Source organism: Schistocerca piceifrons, chromosome 5, assembly GCF_021461385.2.
Source record: "Schistocerca piceifrons isolate TAMUIC-IGC-003096 chromosome 5, iqSchPice1.1, whole genome shotgun sequence".
Taxonomy (NCBI): Eukaryota; Metazoa; Arthropoda; class Insecta; order Orthoptera; family Acrididae; genus Schistocerca; species Schistocerca piceifrons.
Window position 1 is genome coordinate 491,902,830 of NC_060142.1, and position 22,810 is coordinate 491,925,639.

Genomic DNA, 22,810 nt, shown 5'->3' on the forward strand with positions numbered 1-22,810 from the left:
GGTTGGAAACTTTCCTCGTGTCAGCACGTTGTAGGTGTCGCCATCAGCGCCAACCTTGTGTGAATGCTCTGAAAAGCTCATTTGCGTATCACAGCATCTTCTTCCTGTCGGTTTAATTTCGCATCTGTAGCACGTCATCTTCGTGGTGTAGCAATTTTAATGGCCAGTAGTGTATGTTCAGTGATGAATCGCAATTCTACACCATTCCGAATGCCAGGGGCTAGTGTGGCTGCGACCTGGGGGTGATTACGTTCTTCTAATGCTTTGGAGAGGCTCAGCTTTGCTACTCCTGGCGTAACAAAGCTGTGGGTGGGTTTACATTCAGGTCACGGCTGGCAGTTACTCAGGGAATTCTGAAGGCACACAGTACGTCAAATACATTCTGCGTCCTGATGTATTACTTCTTATGCGACATTAGTTTGGTGTCGTTTTTCAACAGGATAATGCTCGTTCACACGTGGAACTTGTATCTATGAGGTGTCTGCCTCATGTTGAGGTGATCCCGAGACCGGCAAGATCTAGCTTGGACGTGGACTTCGTCCCAGTGCCAGTATCTCGGATCTCTAGTGCCATTTACAACAGTTGTGGCCCAGCTTGCATTAGGAAAGGATGCAACGGCTTTGTGACAACATATCTACGCGAATCAGTGCATACATCTAGGCCAGAGGGACGGCAACGTCATAATGATTAGTTGGCTCGTCATGACACGTTCTTTCTAAATTTGTCTGGAATTTTTAATCACTGGAATAACATCGCCTATTGCCTCAAGCCGTATTATATTCGTTTCGCTTCCTCCTCCCTTTCTGAGCTACTTCTCTTTTATTGTCAGGCAGTATAGTAATAAAGAACCGAATAAAATTTTTCAGCAGTAGACGGGAAAGCGGCGCATGTTCATTAAACTGCATTTCCAGTGGTGCAGTATCTTTCTACGGGTGGCGGAAAGGTGATTATATTTTGCTAACTGGACACGGAGTACTGTTAATTTAAGATACATAAATGCTATTTTATTGTTCTGTTATTGTTTCTGTTTATCCACCTTCCTGGTTGGTCCATACTTTTGATTACAAGAATGGATTATATTTGTCTTATTGCGGACAAATTTGTCCGTTTCATATTTTCCCTGCTTTTCATCGATCCAACTAACAAACTAAAAGTCTTCGAGACAGAAGTAGCTAGAGAACCTAAGAAACTCTAACAGACTGGAAGTCCTTGTCTCATGGATATTTAAATGTGAAGTAAGACTGGCGTCTGTAATACACAATTTATGGAGTGGGAAGCGGGCAGAACACCAGTAGTTATTTTACATGGGTAGTGATGGTTGTGATTTGTGTCTCAGATGAATGTAGTATTTGAGAAGTATACAAGGAGAGAAGCCTCAGGCACATTACAGTGTGATAATCATGGCGGTGCGCAGCATTTCACCGAAGGCGCGGAAGGGAAAGCCTCTAAAACTGGCATTTCATTTATAACTCGGTCGGTGAGTTTTATTACGTATCGTACTATAACTACTAAATTTTATAGCAGACAGAAAGCTTTTTATATCTCAGGCAACTGATGGATTACCCTGCAGTTCGGGTAGATCCAAGGGGACTGGACATTATGCTTTTATTAAGGTACTTAAGGTAATTAACGGTAAGGTTGGAGTTGGATCCGACCCCAGCGAGTCTGTTTTGTTTATAACTCCCCACTCCCTTTTCTGAGAGCGCTGTGGTTCCAGCTACCCTACCAGCCAGTCGTCCCGAGAACGCCGAGGAGGCCACGTCAGTCTGGTGAGTGACCTGCAGCTACCCCCTCTATCCGAAACCTACATTACCCGCGCTCGGGTTGGATCCGACCCCACCTTACTGTTTACGTCACACTTACTAGTTTCTTTTGTGGGGAGGATTCAACCCCATATTGATGTTTACATTACATCTAAGTTTTGTTTTCTCTTCTAGTATCTTACTACAATGGCGCATCAACTCCTTAGAACTCCTGAGGAGATATACAACGAGTTTCTCCGACAGGAGGCTGAGTCAGAGGATGGCGACAATATCGATGCAGAAAACTGTTCAGAAACCGAGGATGTATTATCTAATACTGATGACGAGGATTATGTATTTCATTGTGCGGCAGGAGCATTCGAGTTTGATAATTCTCAGTCAGATTTAGATGATGAGAGAAATTTTGAGCTAGGTAAAGACTTCGAGACAATATGGACCAACAAACCCATCCATTCAAAATTTTGTAGGACACCAGCGTCAAATATTATTACTCATCTCCCTGGTCCACGTGGGGAAGCATAGGGGGTCACTAATGAATTGGAAATACTGTATTTTTATTATTTATAGATTCGAAAATTATAGAAAAAATTGTTTTGTACACAAATCTTGAAATCGAGAAATCTAGGCAAAAGTACAATATGGTCCAGTGGTTTCATTCACCAACAGAGAGCGTTGAAATAAAAGGGTTGATGGGCCTTCTCTTCATGAGTGGTGTCCTGAAAAATTCTATGCTCAGTGTAGATGAGATGTTCTCAGCAACCTATGGACCTCCGGTATTCCGTTGCACTATGTGCAAGAAAAGGTTTGCATTTCTTCTAGAAAATCTCCGCTTCGATGATAAAGCCACCAGAGAGGCAAGAAAAATCAACGACAAATTTGCGGCTTTCAGAAAAGTGTGGGACATGTTTGAATCTAACAATGAAAAAAATTACAGTTCATCTGAATATGTCACAGTAGATGAGACTCTACTGAGTTTTCTGGGTGCCTGTCCATTCAAAACGTATATCCCATCGAAACCCGACAAATATGGGTTGAAAATAATGTCACCATGCGACGCAAGGACATTCTGTTTTTTGGATGGCATTCCATACACTGGCAAGGACAACAGAATAAAGAGGAGACTTGGAAATTTGCCTTTACCTGCCCAGTATGTTTTGCGCCTGACGAAATCTATCAGGGGTTCTAATAGAAAAATTACAGCGGACAATTGGTTCTCCTCACTGGAGGTGACTGATGCCATCCTCCAAAAAAAAACTCACATTTGTAGGTACACTGAGGAGGAACAAACAACAAATACCCTCATCAATGCTACGTTCCGCTCCAGTAGGCTCTTCAACATTTATGTAGCAGGACGACAAAATTTTGGTGTCATTTACCCCAAAGAAAAATAAAAAAAGTTTTACTGATATCGTCTATGGACTTCTCTGGAGAGATAAATGAAAAATCAAATAAGCCTGAAATTGTGGAGTTCTACAATCTAACTAAAGGAGGGGTCGATGTATTAGATATGCTTTGCCACAGCAGGACACAAAAAGAAAATCGAGAAGATGGCCCATGCGGTACTTTTATGCTATTTTAGACATCGCTGCTATAAATAGTTTTATCATTTACAAAAGCAATGGCAAAATGGACAGCTTTTCAAATGACGCGAGAATATCATTTCTCAAAAATCTTGCGCTCTCTTTGACAAAACCTCTTATGGAAAAGAGGTTGAATAACACACATCTTCCCCGTGAGCTCCGTTCGTCTATTGGAAAACTTTTAGAAAAAAAAAAACAATCGAATTAGACAAGCCTACCCAAGCACAGCCACTAAAGAAAAGAAGATGTGATTTTTGTGACAGATCAAAAGATAGGAAGGGGAATGCTTTTTGTAGTAAGTGTAATCGTTCTATACGGGGGGAGCATAAAGTTATTATGTGCCCTGGCTGTAAAGAAACTGAGATGTGATAAATTGTGCCAAATATGTACTTTCAGGGATGTATGTGTTCGTCTCCAGGATAACATTATACATTTATTATTTGTTCCTATTACATTATGTGTACAAAGACATTTATTATTGAGAACTTTATATTTCGAAACTGCTGACACTATAATTATTTTCTACAATTAGTAAGAGATGTTTCTCATTTAGTTCTTATCTTTAGAATTTTTAAATTTCCTAGTTGATGACTGAATCTACTGATTTTTACTATGTTTTCAATAATTTTATAGAGAATATTTCTATTAAGGTATTTTTTTGTAATCATGTTCCTATTTTTTCAAAAGTACTTTATATTCTTACTTATTGACTATAAAAATAAAAAACTTGTTGTTATAACAAATGTTATATGTGTTTAATTGATAATAAAACTTTTTCCCATTGTTAATTTTTTATTTTACCCCGAAAAATCTATATTTGGAGGGTGGGGTCTGATCCAACCCCACCTAACCGTTTATGCCAAGAAACTTCACCTTACCGTTAGAGGGTTAAACTGTTTTTCAAGTTTCAGTGTAAGAAAGGCGATACTAGTTAGTAGAAGTCTCGATTTGCGCTTCAAAGAATTCCATCGTTTCTGAAAGACAAGGCATTCGATTACGGAGCGCGTGTCTCATTCACTTGTGGGTCTCTCTTCCTTCAATATATTTTAGCTAGACAGTCTACCAGGATGTGCACAGCTCTTCTAAACTATGCTACATGGGCTCATTGGGTTCAGAGCAAGCGACTTCGTTATGAAACAGCTAATGTCACTCCCTTCGAGGGTTTACCGAATCATGGTCAAACAGTCCCAGAGCTATATGTCGGAGCATTGCCTTCCTTAATACGCTGGTCTTCAAAGGCTTGCTAATGACGAAGCGGAGGACCAAATCTGCTAGACGGTGTACCGTACCGTTGCCTTTGAACGTCGAAAGCAAACGTAACACGTGCACAGTTTCATCTCTCATAACCACAGCCCACGAGAACATTCTACGAGCAAATGGGTTAGCCACACAAAGCAGACGGCCATTCTGTTGTGCTCGATATTTCACGTCGTTTCTGTGAGATGTACTGACGCTGCAAAGTTCATCTTTGGTAGTTTGGTGCAAAAGGAGACACAAAATCACTATGTTACAAAAGTCGTGGAATTCGTGCGTTTATTTACTTATATTTGCTCATATAAGCCGACTTCACCTATTACTTTTGTCTAAGAGTATGATCACGTGCGTCAGACAAAATCGTTTAGAAAACTAGGATCCAAAAACTTGACGTAAAATTTATACATTTTTTAGTGTTGATTTTATGAAAACTAGTGCGGCTGTTGTTACATTTCGTGCAGTTCTATAACATCATTTGTACACATAACCTGTACTTTTCGCAATCGTGATATACTATGTAGTATTATATCTTCAGTTGTAAAGTTAATCTGTACTTTTCAGAAACTTTCTCGTCCAAAACCAACTGTTTCATTGTGTATTAGCGTGAAAAAAGATACTTTTCCGACAATTTTCAGATGCTTGCAAGATTTCCATAAGTTAGGGTGTTTTGTGTAGCTTATTTCGTACTGAATCGGCTTTTTTGATTTTCAGTCCTGTAAATACACCAGTGTGCAAAACTAAAGAACGAAAGTAACTTTTGCTTGATGTAATTGGAAATTTGTTGTAAGGCCTATGGGACCAAACTGCTGAGGTCATCGGTCCCTAGGCTTACGCACTACTTAATCTAACTTAAACTACGAGGGTAATCCCAAAAGTAAGGTCTCCTATTTTTTACAAGCACATAGACCCGCTTCTTTCTACAATGGTTTACATCAGTTTACAGCTTGAATATTTAACTATTTTTCGACATAATCACCATTTCTGTCGATGCATTTTTGTAGACGCTGGGGCAGTTTTTGTATGCCCATGTCATACCAGCTCGCCGCCATGCTGTTCAGAAAGTTATGAACTGGCGTGATTGTTGCTTGGTTTCAGGTGTAAAGTGGCTTGGTTCAAATGGCTCTGAGCACTATGGGACTTAACTTCTGTGGTCATCAGTCCCCGAGAACTTAGAACTACTTAAACCTAACGACATCACACACATCCATTCCCGACGCAGGATTCGAACCTGCGACCGTAGCAGTCGCGCGGTTCCGGACTGAGCGCCTTAACCGCGAGACCACCGCGGCCGGCGTGTAAAGTGGTATGTCCAGGTTTCGTCACCCGTGACAACTGAGTCCAGAAAGTTGTCCTGTTCGGCTGCAAGGGGGTGAAGAAATGCGAGGGAAGCATCAACTCGTTGCCGTATGTGGTCTTCAGTCAGCATGCGTGACACCCATCTTGCGCACACCTACCGACAGTGCAATGTTTCCATTAAAATTATGTGAGCGGTGCATCGGGAAACCTCAGGAACCAACGTGCAGAGATCATGCAGGGTGATCCGCAGATCTTCACGCATGCTTTGCTCAACCTTCAGCACTGTCTCCTCAAAAATTGACGGTCTCCCACTCCTTTGTTCGTCGTGAATTTTGGTCCGACCAGCTTCAAACTCTCTACACTACTTACGAACATTTTTGACATCCATGCACGACTCATCATACACTTCCGTCAATCGGCGATGGATTTCAATCGGCGCAATTCTCTTTGCGTTCAAAAACTGAATAACTGAGCGCAATTCGCACTTGGCGGTAACATCCAACGGAAGCCCCATTCTCAACGGCTGCCAAGCCAAGACAGCGCCTCAGCACGGCGTGTTATGTTTACAAAAAAATGGTTCAAATGGCTCTGAGCACTATGGGACTTAACATCTATGGTCATCAGTCCCCTAGAACTTAGAACTACTTAAACCTAACTAACCTAAGGACACCACACAACACCCAGTCATCACGAGGCAGAGAAAATCCCCGACCCCGCCGGGAATCGAACCCGGGAACCCGGCGCGGGAAGCGAGAACGCTACCGCACGACCACGAGATGCGGACTTATGTTTACACACAGCGCGTGAAGTACGCTTCGTAACAGTGTGACCAACTGCCACACAAACAGAGTTCTGTACTTATAAAAAAATAGGAGACCTTACTTTTGGGATTACCCTCGTAACTTGCGCTAAGGACAACACACACACCCATGCCCGAGGAAGGACTCGAACCTCCGACAGGGGTTGCTTGATGTGCCACTGCCAAGTATCATAGCTCGATGAAACTTGGCACATACATAGAAAGAATTGTTACAGTATTCTATGTGGGAGCTGGATTCTGCATTGTCTGCAGGTCGTGACACATCCCCTGGTCACGACAGGATCCATTACAGTATGCTACAGCACCTCACAAGGCCCAACAAAGAAATCCTCCTCGCACTTTTTAATGCCATTTGGGCGTCAGGTCACTTTCCTGACTCGTGGCGTGAGGCAGTTTTAATTAATTTTTTAAAACCTGGGAAATATCGCACGAGCCCGAGTAGCTACCGTAGTGCTGCCCTCATTAGTTGCATGGGAAAGACCTTGGAGCGGATGGTCAAACGCCGCCTTGTCTGGATGTTAGAATCCCGGCAACTCCTTAGTTGCTTTTAGTGTGGGTTCAGGAGGTTTCGCTCCACCTTCGATAACCTTGCCCTCCTGGAGGCGGATATACAACAAGCTTTCCTACGCCGTCGTCACCTTCTAGGTGTATTTTTTGACATCGTGAAGGCCTACGATACCACTTGGAGGCGTCTTATCCTGGAGCAGCTTCACGAATGGGGTTTTCGTGGTTGTCTTCCTCTTTTTATTCAGTCTTTCCTCTCCCCACGATATTTTAGATACCGAATTGGTGACGTACTGCTGACCGTTTTGAGCAGGAGAACGGTGTCCCTCAGGGTAGCGTTTTAAGTGTGACTGTCTTTGCCATCGCTATTAGTAGCATCACCTCCATAGTGAAAAGTCCTGTCCAGTGTTCCTTGTTTGTGGATGTTTTCTCTTTGTTTTGCTCTTCTTAAAGCCTTGCAACGACAACGCGTCAGTTGCATCTTACTCTTAGACGTTTGGATGACTGGACGCAGAAGAGTGGTTTTAAGTTTTCCACCGAGAAGTCCGTGTGTGTTCTTTTTCGCCGTTCTCGTTCGATTTTAACCTTTCCTGAGTTGAGGTAAGGAACGCTGTCCTCGCTTTTAAAGACACGGTGAGATTTCTGGGGCTCATTTTCGATTCGAAGATTACGTGGTTACCTCATCTTAAAGACTTGAAACGACAGTCACTTGAGGCTTTAAGTATTTTAAAATGCCTTAGCCACAGTACATGGGGAGCCGACAGGACTTGTCTGCTCCAGTTTTACAGGGCGTTTGTGCGATCTCGGCTCGATTATGGGTGCACGATGTATGGGTCTGCGAGGCCTTCTTATTGAAAGATGTTCGACGTTGTGCACCATGTAGGGCTTCGGTTGGCCACTGGGGTATTCAGAACCAGCCCCATACCAAGCCTCTGCGCAGAGGCTGGTGAATTGCCATTTCATATACGGCGGCGGCTACTTACGGTGCGCCAGGCGTATAAAACTTTGTCCACACCATACACACCTGCATACCATACCGTTGCTCAGCTTCCTCTGGCACGGCTATTTCATAACCGGCAACGAGCGACGCGGTCCTATGGGATTCGCGCGCAGGATTGCCTCTCTGCGATGGATATGGCTGGTTTTCATGTTTTCCGTCGCGATTGGAGCAGATTTCCACTTTGGCTCCTCCGGAGACCCATACTTATTTTAGATTTGACTAATTTTAAGAAAGATAGTGCACCAGATTTTACATTCCAATCTCAGTTTTTTAACATTTTAGGAGCGCATCACGGTTTTACCGTCGTTTACACTGATGGCTCCAAACAGGAGAATTTCATTGGCTGTTCTGTAGTGTTCCCTGGTCACGTTACCCGGATTCGCCCCCCTGATGAATATACCGTTTTCGCAGCGGAGCTCCACGCGATCCTGAAGGCACTGGAGCGGATGAATCGTGTTCGGGGCAATCGATTTCTCCTCTGCTCCGATTCTCTTAGTGCCTTAAAATCATTGCAGAATCTGTACCCAACTGAGGAGATGGTCCAGCTGATATCTGACCAACTGTACTTACTCCAACGGCGGGGTAAGGATGTGTCCTTCTGCTGGGTGCCTGATCATGTAGGAATATGGGGCAATTAACAGGCCGATCGGGCTGCCAAGGAGGCCTGCAGAGAACAGGATGTGGTCCAGTGTCCTATTCCCTTGCAGTGTGTCATTTCTGCACTCCACAGGAAGTGCATGGAGTTGTAGGAGGAAGAATGGCTGGCGGTGACGGCCAATAAACTGCGGTTGGTGAAGTCAACAACTCGGCCGTGGCGTTCCTCCTGCCGGGTGCTCAGGCGGGAAGAGGTGGCCCTCACACGTCTTCGGATTGGGCACTGTCCTCTCACACATAGCTTTCTATTACGGCATTAGGATCCCCCGATTTGTGTTGCTTGTGGTGTGCACATCTCTGTCCGGCACATTTTAGCAGGCTGAATTTTATACTGTGAATGCAAGGGCAAAGCACAAGTTGATGGGGATCTGCCATGTGTTGTAGCTAATGATGAGACGTGTGTGTCTAAGGTTTTAAAGTTTTGTGATGTGTCTTCACTCTGGCCTAAACTTTTTGGCTGGAGGTTTTAGTGTATTGCACAGTGGCTGCCTCCTCCCCTTCTCCTTGCCATCAGCCAGCCACTACCATCTGCCTTATTGCTTTAGCTCCCTGTACCACTTTCTTCCAGAGTTGTCTATGTTTTACTGCTGGCGGCATGCTTCGTCCCACGCTTCGGTGTGGGTCGGCACATAGTTTTCCTGTGTCTTACGTTCTGTTTAATCTTATTGTTCTGAGTCTTTTGTTGACACCCGTCTCAATCTGTTACTGAGCGGGCGCTGAAGACCTTGCCGTCGTGCGCCCTTAAAACCCTCTCCATCCATCCATCCATCACATGTACATAAGGTAACTACATCTGCATATAATCTTCATATATACTCCACTAGCCACCAAGCGGTGTGTGGCGGAGGGTACAATTCACGCCAAAGTCTTATTCCCCCCCCCCCCCCTCCCCGCCCTCTGTTCCACTCGCGGATTGCACGAGGGAAAACGACAGCCTGAACGCCTTAGTACGAGCTCTAATTTCCCTTAACTTTGAATGGTGATCATTGCGCGATTTGAAAGTTGGTGGTAATAATATATGCTCTACATCCTCGGTGAAGATCGGATTTCGGAATTTAGTGAGCAGCCCCTTGCGTTTAGAGCGTCGTCTATCTGCAAGTGTGCCCCACTTCAAACTTTCTATGAGATTTGTAATGCTCTCGCGATGGCTAAATGTACCAGTCACGAATCTTGCCGCTCCTCTTTGGACCTTTTCAATCTCTTTAATGAGACCCAAATAAATACTCAATGAGGCGAACAAACAATAATTACGCTGAAATTACCGCTATTCATTTCGCCCCTGGACGTTCCTAACGGCGATGTTCTTAATAGTATGTGTGATCACCACGGACGGCAGTGGATGCTCTAAAACGTGATCCGTAAGGAGTTCTTACGGTAGGGCGTTCCATTCCTATAGCAGCGCGAGTGACAACTGCCGGATAGTCGTTGGTGCATGTGGATGTGCTGCAGTCTGTCTCCCCAACATATCCTCCATTTGCTCGACGGGGCTTGAGTCGCGGAAACGGGCGGGACAGTCTATTCGCCGAATATCCCCTGGTTCCCAGATTTCCTCCACCTACGCTGTTCGATGCGATAGCGCTTTGTCACCCATAAAAATGCAGTCATATTTGAATGCAACCCCGAAAACACGCACATGAGGAAAAGTACAGTGCCACATTAACGCTGACCGGTTTGTGTCCGTGTTCAAACATTTGGAACTCTGTACGCCCATACAACAAAATGGTTCAAATGGCTCTGAGCACTATGGGACTTAACATCTGTGGTAATCAGTCTCCTAGAACTTAGAACTACTGAAAACTAACTAACCTAAGGACATCACACACATCCATGCCCGAGGCAGGATTCGAACCTGCGACCGTAGCGGTTACGCGGTTACAGACTGAAGCGGCTAGAACCGCTCGGCCACACGGGCCGGCGCCCATGCAACATATGCCTCCCTACACTGTAACATCTCTACCACCAAAACGGTCGTGTCTGACAAATGCTTAACGTTCCCTTGTATGGCGAGAGATGGGATAACGTAAAGCATCCAAGAACATTACAGAAAGGTTGTATTGGTGGTCCAGGTGTTACGATGTGGGGAGGTAAATGTTGCATGGGGTACTGAGCTCGAGACCTTTGTACACGGTACACTCACCAGGCAACGTTGTTCTAGCACTGTGCTCCTTCCGTATGTGCGTCCTTTCAGGAACGCATTCGGCTATGACGTCATTTTGATAGATGGCGATGCGCTGCCACATCTAATAGCGCAGGTGGAGGATCAAATGGTTCAAATGGCTCTGAGCACTATGCGACTTAACTTCTGAAGTCATCAGTCGCCTAGAACTTAGAACTAATTAAACCTAACTAACCTAAGGACATTACACACATCCATGCCCGGGGCAGGATTCGAACCTGCGACCGTAGCGGTCGATCGGTTCCAGACTGTAGCGCCTAGAACCGCACGGCCACTCCGGCCGGCTCGTGGAGGATCTCTTGGAATCAGGGGATATTCAGCGAATGGACTGTCCTGTCCGTTCCCCACACTTAAATCCCATAGAGCACGTACGGGATGCATTGGCGAGACGTACTACAGCACTACCACATACGCTAACAACCATACAGCAGTCATGAACCGTGCTAGCGGAGGAACAGAACGCCATACCACACGAACTCCTTACCAACTTTGTGCCCAGCACGGAAGCACATTTTCCAGCATGAACTGCCGTCGTGGTGATCACACATTCTATTAAGAACTTTGTCACGCGGTTTGTAATGTCTAGGGGACCATCACGAATAGCAGTAACTCCAGTGTAATTGTTGTCTTTCAGAAAAGCTGTCATTTCTGCTCGTCTCGTTCTTTATTTCATGCAGTTACCTTTCGTACTACACCGGAGCGGTTCTTCCTATGCCGCTACAAGTTTCATCGAGTTGTGTTACTTGGTAGTGATACAACATGCGAAAGTTGCTTTTCTCCTTAAGTTTTGCTCACTATTGTGTTATATAAACACTGTAAGAAGATTCTCGGCGAAGTGACTGGTTGGACTACTTGAATAGGTGGAAACTAAATCAGATCGACCTGTATTAATTGATTTGTAACTGTTGCTAACGTGAAGTAGCAGACAACACTATTCAGTGTCTTTGTATCTACGTCAATGAGAGCCGAAATCACGCGCTGAGTTAACCGTCGCTAATACATTACGTGTTATTGGTTTAGGTTCAAATGGTTCAAATGGCTCTGAGCACTCTAGGACTTAACTTCTGAGGTCATCAATCTCCTAGAACTTAGAACTACTTAAACCTAAATAACCTAAGGATATCACACACATCCGTGCCCGAGGCAGGATTCGAACCTGCGACCGTAGCGGTCGCGCGGTTCCAGACTATAGCGCCTAGAACCGCTCTGCCACTCCGGCCGGCATTGGTTTGGGAATCGCCTTGTTTATCGACATATTAAACTCATTAAACAATTTGTTGCCTGCTGTTGACAAGAAGAGCGATCTTTGCTGCAAATCAACATCGCATCGAATGCGACATAACGTAACCACTTCTACACAGAATAAAGCGGCTTATTGGGATCAAAATTTATTGAAGATCCTGTACTAAGTCTCGCGCCAGTCGAGGTGCAATGGGAACACTGCCTGGGTGGACGATGTATAACAGTTGCACTGAAAATTACGTAAACCAAAATACTCCTCCGTTGGAGAAAAGTTAATCGCTACAATAGTTTGTGGAAGTTTGTGAGTAGCACTGCTATTACGCAAGTCCGAAATTGGGATGATCGCTGAAATGATGAAACGGCCAAGATTTAAAATTCACTCAGAAAGAACCAAATAACCTGCTGAAGGCCGACAGCTGATACCAAGTTCATGATTGTTTCTGACATAGAGGCCAGGTCCTGGTGAAGGTGAAGACAGGCAATAGGAGCTCCCTCGCAGGACAATGGCTGGTGTGCCATGGCACAGTATGTAGCAAATGTTCCAATCCAGACTGATTGAAGGACTGTGTGTGCAGTCGGCGCCTGGCCCAGACTTCGGTAAAGAATGCCACACAGTCGATTTGTTGCGCATAAATACATAGACCACATAGAGATATTGGAGCAGTTGTTCCCAATAACACGGTCTGCAGATGCAAACATGTTCATGGAGTCAATGACGTCTTGCAGCACTTGCACTGTCTCCTTCTGGCCTAGGCAGCATGCATGATTGAAGCTCCATCATCTGTTGATGTAACACCGTCGATGAGAGAAGAGTTGCTGACCTGTTCCCTGCCCGTAGAACTGGGGATCCTGGTTAGGTGAAGTTGATATGCATCAGAGTTGATGTGTAGACTGGGTATGGACTGAGAGTGTGACAAACCAATCCACTGCTAGGAGGTATCATTGTTTTCTGCGGGCATGCCTGGGTGACATGATTGTGGAAAATGGAGCCATCGTGTAGTCGACCCACTGCTGGGTCCCACTGGCGGCGATTTTTGGAGTAAAACAACGCAACGATGTCATTTTTGACAGAATAACGATGGCGTCAGGACCGTAGATGGGGAAAAGGAGTGCTCGTAGGATGAAGGATGCGGAGTTTGACCATTGCTGCCAGCAGAGGAGCTTTTCGACGGAGCTGACGTCATTCTGATGGATGGAGCAATAAGATGCCTAAAACAAACTGACAGGTTCATCTGAATCATGATGGCACTGCAGCTTTGCAAACTGTGATTTGAATGTGCAAACAAAACATTCCGTCAATCCATTGGATGCAGGATGAAAAGAAACTGTGTGCAAGAACAAAAAGAGGTCAACATGGAAGACTTGAACTGAGGCCATTTGTCAGTAACCATGATTTCAGGGTGTCCTTATATGGAGAACAACCATGCCAGAGCTAGCATAGTCTCTGCTGAGGATGACGAAGACATCTGAGAAACGTAGGGGAGTTCAGTTCCTGCGTCGATTACGATCAAGCATGAATAGCCAAGGAAGGGGTCTAAAAAAATCTAAATCGAGTCACAACAATGGCGCTGAAGCAGTAATGCAACAGAAATATCTGTGAATGGATGCTGCCTGTTTGCATTGGCAGCTTTCGCATGCTACTACCATGCTGGCAATATCTGCATTTATCCCTCACCAGCCTCTTCGTGAACACAACATCTCAATGACCTAATGTACGATGGATGGAATGCGGTGTCACAAGGTGGAAGGGACCATTTCGTGAGTGCGACCAGTTTCTCCTTGCAAAAAGAGGGCTCGACTGAGGGTGGAGAACTCGTGGTACTTTGCCAGAATGCTTGGATTTCTAGAAGATCCAGCTGTTTCCCATCCATCAGCCATCCTCATTGCGCCAGTCTGAGTATTTTCCAGGTAACTAGGTTCTTCAAGGAGTGATGGTTGATGACCTTTGTATCCAAGGGAAGGGTGGCTACAGCTTCACGCCCATCTGTGTCCATATGGCCACAGATCTCTGGTTCTGAATCGAATTGAATACCCTGGCCCAGTGGTAACCAGTAGAGACTGTCGTCATTGCTATGTTGAGCTCTTAAATGATATCTGAAGTCATACATGCAACTGCACAAAAATAATGCCCACCTCTGGAAGTGACATGCCAATTTGGCCAGAATACTTGAGTGTACCTAGAATAGCGGTAGAAAAGTTTTATTGTGGTTAGTCACCACAATGAAATGTCGGCCATACACATAATCGTGGCATTTCTTGAGTACGAACACAACAGCCAAAGCCTCCTTTCCTCTTTGGCTATAGGTTTGTTGCAGATGTGTTACAGTTTTGGATATGAATGTGATAGTTCAACGTAGTACCAATACAAATATATCAGCGAACTCACGGCACAGTGATACGCTTGTTTGAATACTAATATTGCATATATCTCAAAAACTATAGGAGACGTCGGCAGGAAATAAATGTTGTCATGCTAGTCAAAGAAAATTTATAACTGCTAAATGTCATATTAAATTTAATTAACTAGGCATGGGATGACAGCCTAGCACTACAGCTATTATTCGTGAATGCCTCACATTTATAATTGTTTTACTTATTGAGCTATTACCATCTCATATCTTTATTATGCAAATGTGTGAGATCATCAACTAGACCACAGTCACGTAGTAAATGAATGCAGTCTCTTATAACACTATATGTTATCCTACTGAACATCTCAAGAGTGATAACTAATATCTAATTCATTTAATGAATAGTCAGTTTGGTCAGCATTAAAAACAATTGTAATTTGAAAACAACAAAGTCCTTACATGAAGTGATGGTATCAGCAGACTGAAATAGAGACGGCACTTCAATAGAGCACACCAAGATCATTTATTTCATAGATTCTACATATTTCATCACGAGTATTTGTCATTAGTGGGAATGTGTTAGTAACCTGATACCTTATTTATGTATAAACTTTGCGAGTACTCTCAGTATGTAATATTTGGTATCAACAGAATCGTAAGATTGTTAGTTGTCACTTTAAACATATATCTAATTTGTACATTTGTTAGTAATCAAATGGTCGTCCATTTGTCAGATTTTAAGTTAAACTGTGCTGTCATAATGTGGGAATTCATGTTTCCAATGGCGAGAGCAGGCTGCCGCTTATTTGTTCTGGTTGTTTCTGGGGAGCCAGGAAGCAGTTTGAAAGACATTCTGTGAGAAGGCTCTGTGACGACTGGGTGAACGATCCAGATACAGGTAAAGTGAAGTTCTGGGCGGCAAGTGAGCAAAAATACCTTAACTACTCTTCATACTTACAAAATTTCTGAGTGATATGGGACGAAGTCTCAGAGACTCTGCTTTATGGACCAGTGTTGTTTAACTGATCATGGGAAACCTGCTAGCACTAAGCCTTACTGCAGTCGACAATCATTATTAATTTTGTTGCCTATTCAAAAGAAACTCTGTAACATCACCATTCTTAACAGTTTAAGTATTTTTTCTGATTGAATAAATCATTTCATTCAGCTTAAATCTTTTGTTCTCGCGTACATCAGTTCTTCATTGGAATTCAACTCTTTTTCATTTATTATTATTGTTCTTAATACGTTTCAAATTATGTTTCTTGATAATTCGCATTACATATCAACGCTCGGGTAAGTCAGCTGCAGGATCACGGCTAAAACACAATACTTGAGTGGAATTTGTTGCTGGGCATGAAATAAATCAGCTATATTTATTAATAGAGCCATACATCGCTCAAGCGCCATACAACTGGTACGTCGCAAAGTGAGAAGCACGTGTCTCTCTCATTCCATTGCTCACTGAATAATAGCGCACGTCTACTATATGACACGGACAAAAGGCCCAATTCCATCTGCAACAAAGGACACCATCAGTATGTTATTTGAATACTTTAATAATTCGGCTCCTGCTGTTATTCTACAGTTTGTAGATTAATTTCTCTTTGCAGGAGAGCGTTATGTTGGACATTTCGGATTCTGTCGACCGATTCTTCTAATTCGTGATCCAGAGATCATACGCCACATACTTGTGAAGGATTTCTCGACGTTCCATGACCGAGGAGTCGTATTTGACGATGAAGAGCCACTAAACAATCATTTGTTTGCCCTCACTGGACAACAGTGGCGACAACTGAGGGTTAAATTGAGTCCTACATTCACGTCTGGCAAACTGAAGGGTATGTTTAAGGTGAGTATGTACATGTTTTACATGTATATGAATTCGTAGTACTTTAATATAAAATCCCTCATTAAGATGTGTCAAATCTCTTTCTCCAGAAACATTGTAAAACTGCATTTCTTCAAGCCTGAAGTTCTTTAAGTACCTTCTGGCAATTGAAATACGTATTTGTTGGAAGGCTAATATCATTTAGAACATGATGAGGAATTTAACATTTGACAAAGTGGCTGTAGCATAGTGTATACTTCCTGCATGTCTCCTTTGGAAAGGCTGTCGGTGGTTGATATATTTTAGTTACAAACATATTAAATGCATTATAACATACGCATAAACATCGCTATAACGCTATGATTTTGCTGTTTTCTTCAATTACATTTTTTCTAAACTTTTCTTATAATAAGTCTGACAAACGTAACAAAAAAAATCTGACAAATTTCGACTGCTTTTCTTGAAATCAATTATGTTACCAATTATGTTGTAGACTGGTTACACAGTCGGTTTCGACGCAGTTACGTGCCATGATCAAGTATTTTAAATCTTGATGCCTAGAATATTACGATCATATTTTAAAATGTATAAGTTTAGAAGGCATGCGTCGTTGACAGCTGAAGCAAAGTTTTCATGACATAGTTTCGGAGTTTACTATTGCAAAATACTTCCGAAAGCTCTGCTTATTTAAATATTTCTACAGATAGATGGTCGCTATAAATCTCTTTGCGTGTCTCTATAAAGACGGAATAGTAACGAAATTTGGAATAATATTCTTGTTGTTTGTTGTTGTTGTCTTTCGTACATAGACTGGTTTAAGGCCGTTGTCCACGCTGGTCTATCCTTTGCAAGCCCCTTCATCTCTGCATAATCACAGTAGCCTATATACACTCCTGGAAATGGAAAAAAGAACACATTGACACCGGTGTGTCAGACCCACCATACTTGCTCCGGACACTGCGAGAGGGCTGTACAAGCAATGATCACACGCACGGCACAGCGGACACACCAGGAACCGCGGTGTTGGCCGTCGAATGGCGCTAGCTGCGCAGCATTTGTGCACCGCCGCCGTCAGTGTCAGCCAGTTTGTCGTGGCATACGGAGCTCCATCGCAGTCTTTAACACTGGTAGCATGCCGTGACAACGTGGACGTGAACCGTATGTGCAGTTGACGGACTCTGAGCGAGGGCGTATAGTGGGCATGCGGGAGGCCGGGTGGACGTACCGCCGAATTGCTCAACACGTGGGGCGTGAGGTCTCCACAGTACATCGATGTTGTCGCCAGTGGTCGGCGGAAGGTGCACGTGCCCGTCGACCTGGGACCGGACCGCAGCGACGCACGGATGCACGCCAAGACCGTAGGATCCTACGCAGTGCCGTAGGGGACCGCACCGCCACTTCCCAGCAAATTAGGGACACTGTTGCTCCTGGGGTATCGGCGAGTACCATTCGCAACCGTCTCCATGAAGCTGGGCTACGGTCCCGCACACCGTTAGGCCGTCTTCCGCTCACGCCCCAACATCGTGCAGCCCGCCTCCAGTGGTGTCACGACAGGCGTGAATGGAGGGACGAATGGAGACGTGTCGTCTTCAGCGATGAGAGTCGCTTCTGCCTTGGTGCCAATGATGGTCGTATGCGTGTTTGGCGCCGTGCAGGTGAGCGCCACAATCAGGACTGCATACGACCGAGGCACACAGGGCCAACACCCGGCATCATGGTGTGGGGAGCGATCTCCTACACTAGCCGTACACCACTGGTGATCGTCGAGGGGACACTGAATAGTGCACGGTACATCCAAACCGTCATCGATCCCATCGTTCTACCATTCCTAGACCGGCAAGGGAACTTGCTGTTCCAACAGGACAATGCACGTCCGCATGTATCCCGTGTCACCCAACGTGCTCTAGAAGGTGTAAGTCAACTACCCTGGCCAGCAAGATCTCCGGATCTGTCCCCCATTGAGCATGTTTGGGGCTGGATGAAGCGTCGTCTCACGCGGTCTGCACGTCCAGCACGAACGCTGGTCCAACTGAGGCGCCAGGTGGAAATGGCATGGCAAGCCGTTCCACAGGACTACATCCAGCATCTCTACGATCGTCTCCATGGGAGAATAGCAGCCTGCATTGCTGCGAAAGGTGGATATACACTGTACTAGTGCCGACATTGTGCATGCTCTGTTGCCTGTGTCTATGTGCCTGTGGTTCTGTCAGTGTGATCATGTGATGTATCTGACCCCAGGAATGTGTCAATAAAGTTTCCCCTTCCTGGGACAATGAGTTCACGGTGTTCTTATTTCAATTTCCAGGAGTGTATATTTGAACCTGCTTACTCCATTCAAGTCATCGTCTCCCCCTACTACACTATGTGATCAAAAGTTTCCGGACACCTGATTGAAAACGACTTACAAGTTCGTGGCGCCCTCCATCGGTAATGCTGGAATTCAGTATGGTGTTGGCCCACCCTTAGCCTTGATGACAGCTTCCACTGTCGCAGGCAAACGTTCAATCAGATGTTGGAAGGTTTCTTGGGGAATGGCAGCCCATTCTTCACGGAGTGCTGCACTGAGGAAAGTTATTAATATCGGTCGGTGAGGCCTGGCACGAAGTCGGCGTTCCGATACATCCCGAAGGTGTTCTATAGGATTCAGGTCAGGACTCTGTGCAGGCCAGTCCATTACAGGCATGTTATTGTCGTGTAGCCACTCCGCCATAGGACGTGCGGTATGAACAGGTGCTCGATCGTGTTGAAAGATGCAATCGCCATCCCCGAATTGCTCTTCAACAGTGGGAAGCAAAAAGGTGCTTAAAACATCAATGTAGGCCTGTGCTGTGATAGTGCCACACAAAACAACAAGGGGTGCAAGCTCCCTTCATGAGAAACACGACCACACCGTAACACCACCGCCTCCGAATTTTACTGATGGCGTTACACACGCTCGTAGATGACGATCACCAGGCATTCGCCATAGACACACCCTGCCATCGGATTGCCACATTGTGTACCGTGATTTGTCACTCCACACAACGTCTTTCCACTGTTCAATAGTCCAATCCAAAACTAAGGCCTCTAGCGATAATGTGTCTCAGTGCAAAATTTAACTAGGTAAAATTTCCTAAATATCGTCGTGTTCTTTTTCCTCTTTTGGGGGTGGGGGTGGGGAGGGGGAGGGATCTAAAAGTATACGGGTTGTGTAAACCCATCTTAGGGCCTGCTGACTCACCCTGTACCATTGCAGTAACTGAGCACCAAAGACTGCACAGACACGGACAGAAACAGTGGGGAAAACGATAACAACCAAGCTCGTCATAACAAACAGTTGTAATTTCAAGTAGAACCTTCACAGAGCACAAGCGATGCAAGAGAGAGTGGGCTGCACTGCTGGTGTGTAGCCAGCTAGCCCCAATCAGTCGCCAGTGACGCTGGCAGCAGTGATAGTGGTGGCACATGTGGGCACGCCAAAAAAATTTCAGTCACCTTGTAATGCGCAAGCAATTCCACACAGATGGTCCATCGTTGTTCTTTATGGTCTTCTGCTAGGAATCCAGAGGGCACATGCCTTTGAACACCTCAGTTGTTGGACAAATGTGTCAGCGCTGCCAACAGAGCTGCCGAGCTGAGTGGCGAGGTGTTTGATTATAATCCATCGATGACCTTGAACGATAGTGTCCGCACGTTCCAACATTGGAGGCGTTACAATTGTGTGCAGCCGGCCCACACGTGGGAGATTGGACCGGTTTGCTGGACTTTGTGCGATGATGACGGACGCTTCACCCAACGAGTCATGATGTTTTTGTTCACTGACAGGCCTCCGTAGACATTCTGCAAGCGCTACTGTATATGTGCCGTCGTGAAGGTTTATTTCGTTGGTATCCGTGCCCAGGACGTCCGATTAAGGCGTTTTAGGAACACACTTTACTTCCATTGTCCTTCGTGTTTTCAAACTGTATTGTTTGATACAGTATACTGACCTATTAGTTTTTGTACATAGAAAAGGAAATAGTTCGTTTTCAAGCTCCGGGATTGATTTTCTGGTTTGGCGACGGCGCTCCGCGAAACTCTTAAGCAGTGGCGTTAACAGCGTCGCTAACTGCGGTTGCCGGCAGACGCTGTCAGATTGCGGCCGCGAGATGGCAGACGTGCTGGAGGCGGTGGCCGAGCGCGGCGACACTGTGGAAGTGCGGGAACTGGCCGCGAGGTACGCCACTGACGTCATCGCGTCCGTCGCCTTCGGCATCGAGTGCAACTGCCAGCGGAACCCCGACAACGAGTTCCGCCAGTGGGGGCGCAAGATCTTCCAGCCCACCGTAAGGACGGGCATCAGCATCATCCTCTCTTTCATCAGTCCCACACTCACCAGACTTTTAAGGTAATTACGGGTGCTATACGTGCCTGTGACTGTATGTTAATCACTGTATGTTAATTCACTGTAAGACAAAACAGAAAAATGGCACACGAAGCTTCATCACCTTTCTCAAGGTGGCTTCTGTCAACTCCTCCTCCCGGATGATGGCCTCTCCCCCTACATTTATCCTTCCTATCAACTCTGATCCTCACCTCCCCCATGCCTTCCTCTGTTTTTCCCCAGGCTCCCTCTCCCCCCGTTCCATCCTATTTTTCCCCCACCTACCCTCTCTCTGCTTCCCTTCTCTCCCCTGAGTCCTTTTTGCTCTCCCCTCCACTGCCTTTCCCGCTCCTTGTCGCATCCGCCCAGCCGCCCCTTTTTCTATGTCCCCTCCCTCCGTCGGCTCCCCCCTTTTTTCCTTTCCTCTCTTCCCCCCTTTTCTCCCTCATCGATCAGGGTCCTTGGCCCCCACCCCCATCTGCCGCCGTGTCACCTGTATAGTGCTGACCAAGATGTATGAGACAGGTGAAATACCCTCAGACTTCAAGAAGAATATAATAATTCCAATCGAAAAGAAAGCAGGTGTTGACAGATGTGAAAATTACCGAACTATCAGTTTAATAAGTCACTGCTGCAAAATACTAACGCGAATTCTTTACAGACGAATGGAAAAACTGGTAGAAGCCGACTGCAGTTTTAAGTGAGTGTTCAGTGTTGTGCGTCCCCTGTCAGTATTGCGAACAGCCACCATACTGTCACTAGTTGTGTTTTTTATATCGTGCAAACAGAAACCAGACTGTCGCTGTGTTTTTTAAATTGTGCCTGTGTATTTACTATGTGTTTTAATCGGTATCGCCGACCGTTTGGTTTTAATTTTCTCTTCGTATATTTTTCTCCATGTTTCTGTTCTTAACAGTCACCGTTTTATCGCCTGCTTTGTTTGTTTTTCGTATGCCCTGATTCCGTTTCTTAACTTTTCAGTAGGCTGCAGAGCGGCGTATTTTGCTGCTCCCAGTCGCCCCCCCCCCCTTCTGGGGGAGGGGGCGATCGAAATGCAATAAAGAAAAAAAATCACCACAAAGGAATCATCCGAATGGGACGGAAATCAGTAGATGTGATGTACATGTACAGACAAACAAATAGTTGCAGCTTCAGAAAAACTGGATGCATTACTTAAAAAAAGGGGGGGGGGGTTTCACAAATTGAACAAGTCAACAACGGGCTGGTCCACCTTTGGGCCTTATGCTGGTAGTTATTCTCACTTGGCAATTGACTGACAGAGTAGTTGGATGTCCTTCTGAGAGATGTTGTGCCAAATTCTGTCCAACTGACGCTTTAGATTATCAAAATGACGAGCTGGTTGGAGGACCCTGCCCATAATGTTCCTAACATTCCCAGCTGGGGAGAGATCAGGCTGACTTGCTGGTCAAGGTACGGTTTGACAAGCACAAAGACAAGAAGTAGACACTCTCGCCTGTGCGGGCAGAAGTTATCTTGCTTAAATACAGGGTGATTATAATTAGAGATAAACTTTCAAACCGCTGTAGAAATAACACTACTAGTCAGAATGACGTCAAATTGCAACGGAATATTATCGGAAAGGGGGAAAACGTACGGCAGAAGAAAATAAGTAGTTACAAAATGTACCAATAGAGGTTGCTGTACGCATCATAATTTAACAGTCGTCGACTACAAATGACAAATGAATAATACAATAATGCCTAAGGTGTACGTTTGACGTTAAACAAACTGTACTACGAAGTGTGCATGGGTGTAGAGGTTTGATATTGTTAGTTATGTAAGCCATCCTCCATGGCAAGGTCATATCACAACGGATGGGAAAAACGGTTTTTCATTGTGCTGGGGCCAAAAACCGCATAAAAAGCATCAATCACTGCGGTATGTAATTGTACTGAGGCGAAAAACGGCATAAAAAGCATCAATCAAAATCAAATCGGATTATTAATTTCCATGTGACTGGCACAAAATATGTTCAA

General features: G+C 45.0%; 1 protein-coding gene across 1 annotated transcript in view; it reads left to right on the top strand.

The window, feature by feature from the left end:
* LOC124798489 (cytochrome P450 6k1-like) overlaps nt 1-22,810 on the top strand; it is a 116,705-nt gene that overhangs the window by 39,059 nt on the left and 54,836 nt on the right. Inside the window, exons 3-4 of the mRNA XM_047261927.1 lie at nt 16,254-16,492; nt 20,575-20,837. Coding sequence (XP_047117883.1) covers nt 16,254-16,492; nt 20,575-20,837 — 502 coding nt within the window. The remainder of the gene's footprint in view (nt 1-16,253; nt 16,493-20,574; nt 20,838-22,810) is intronic.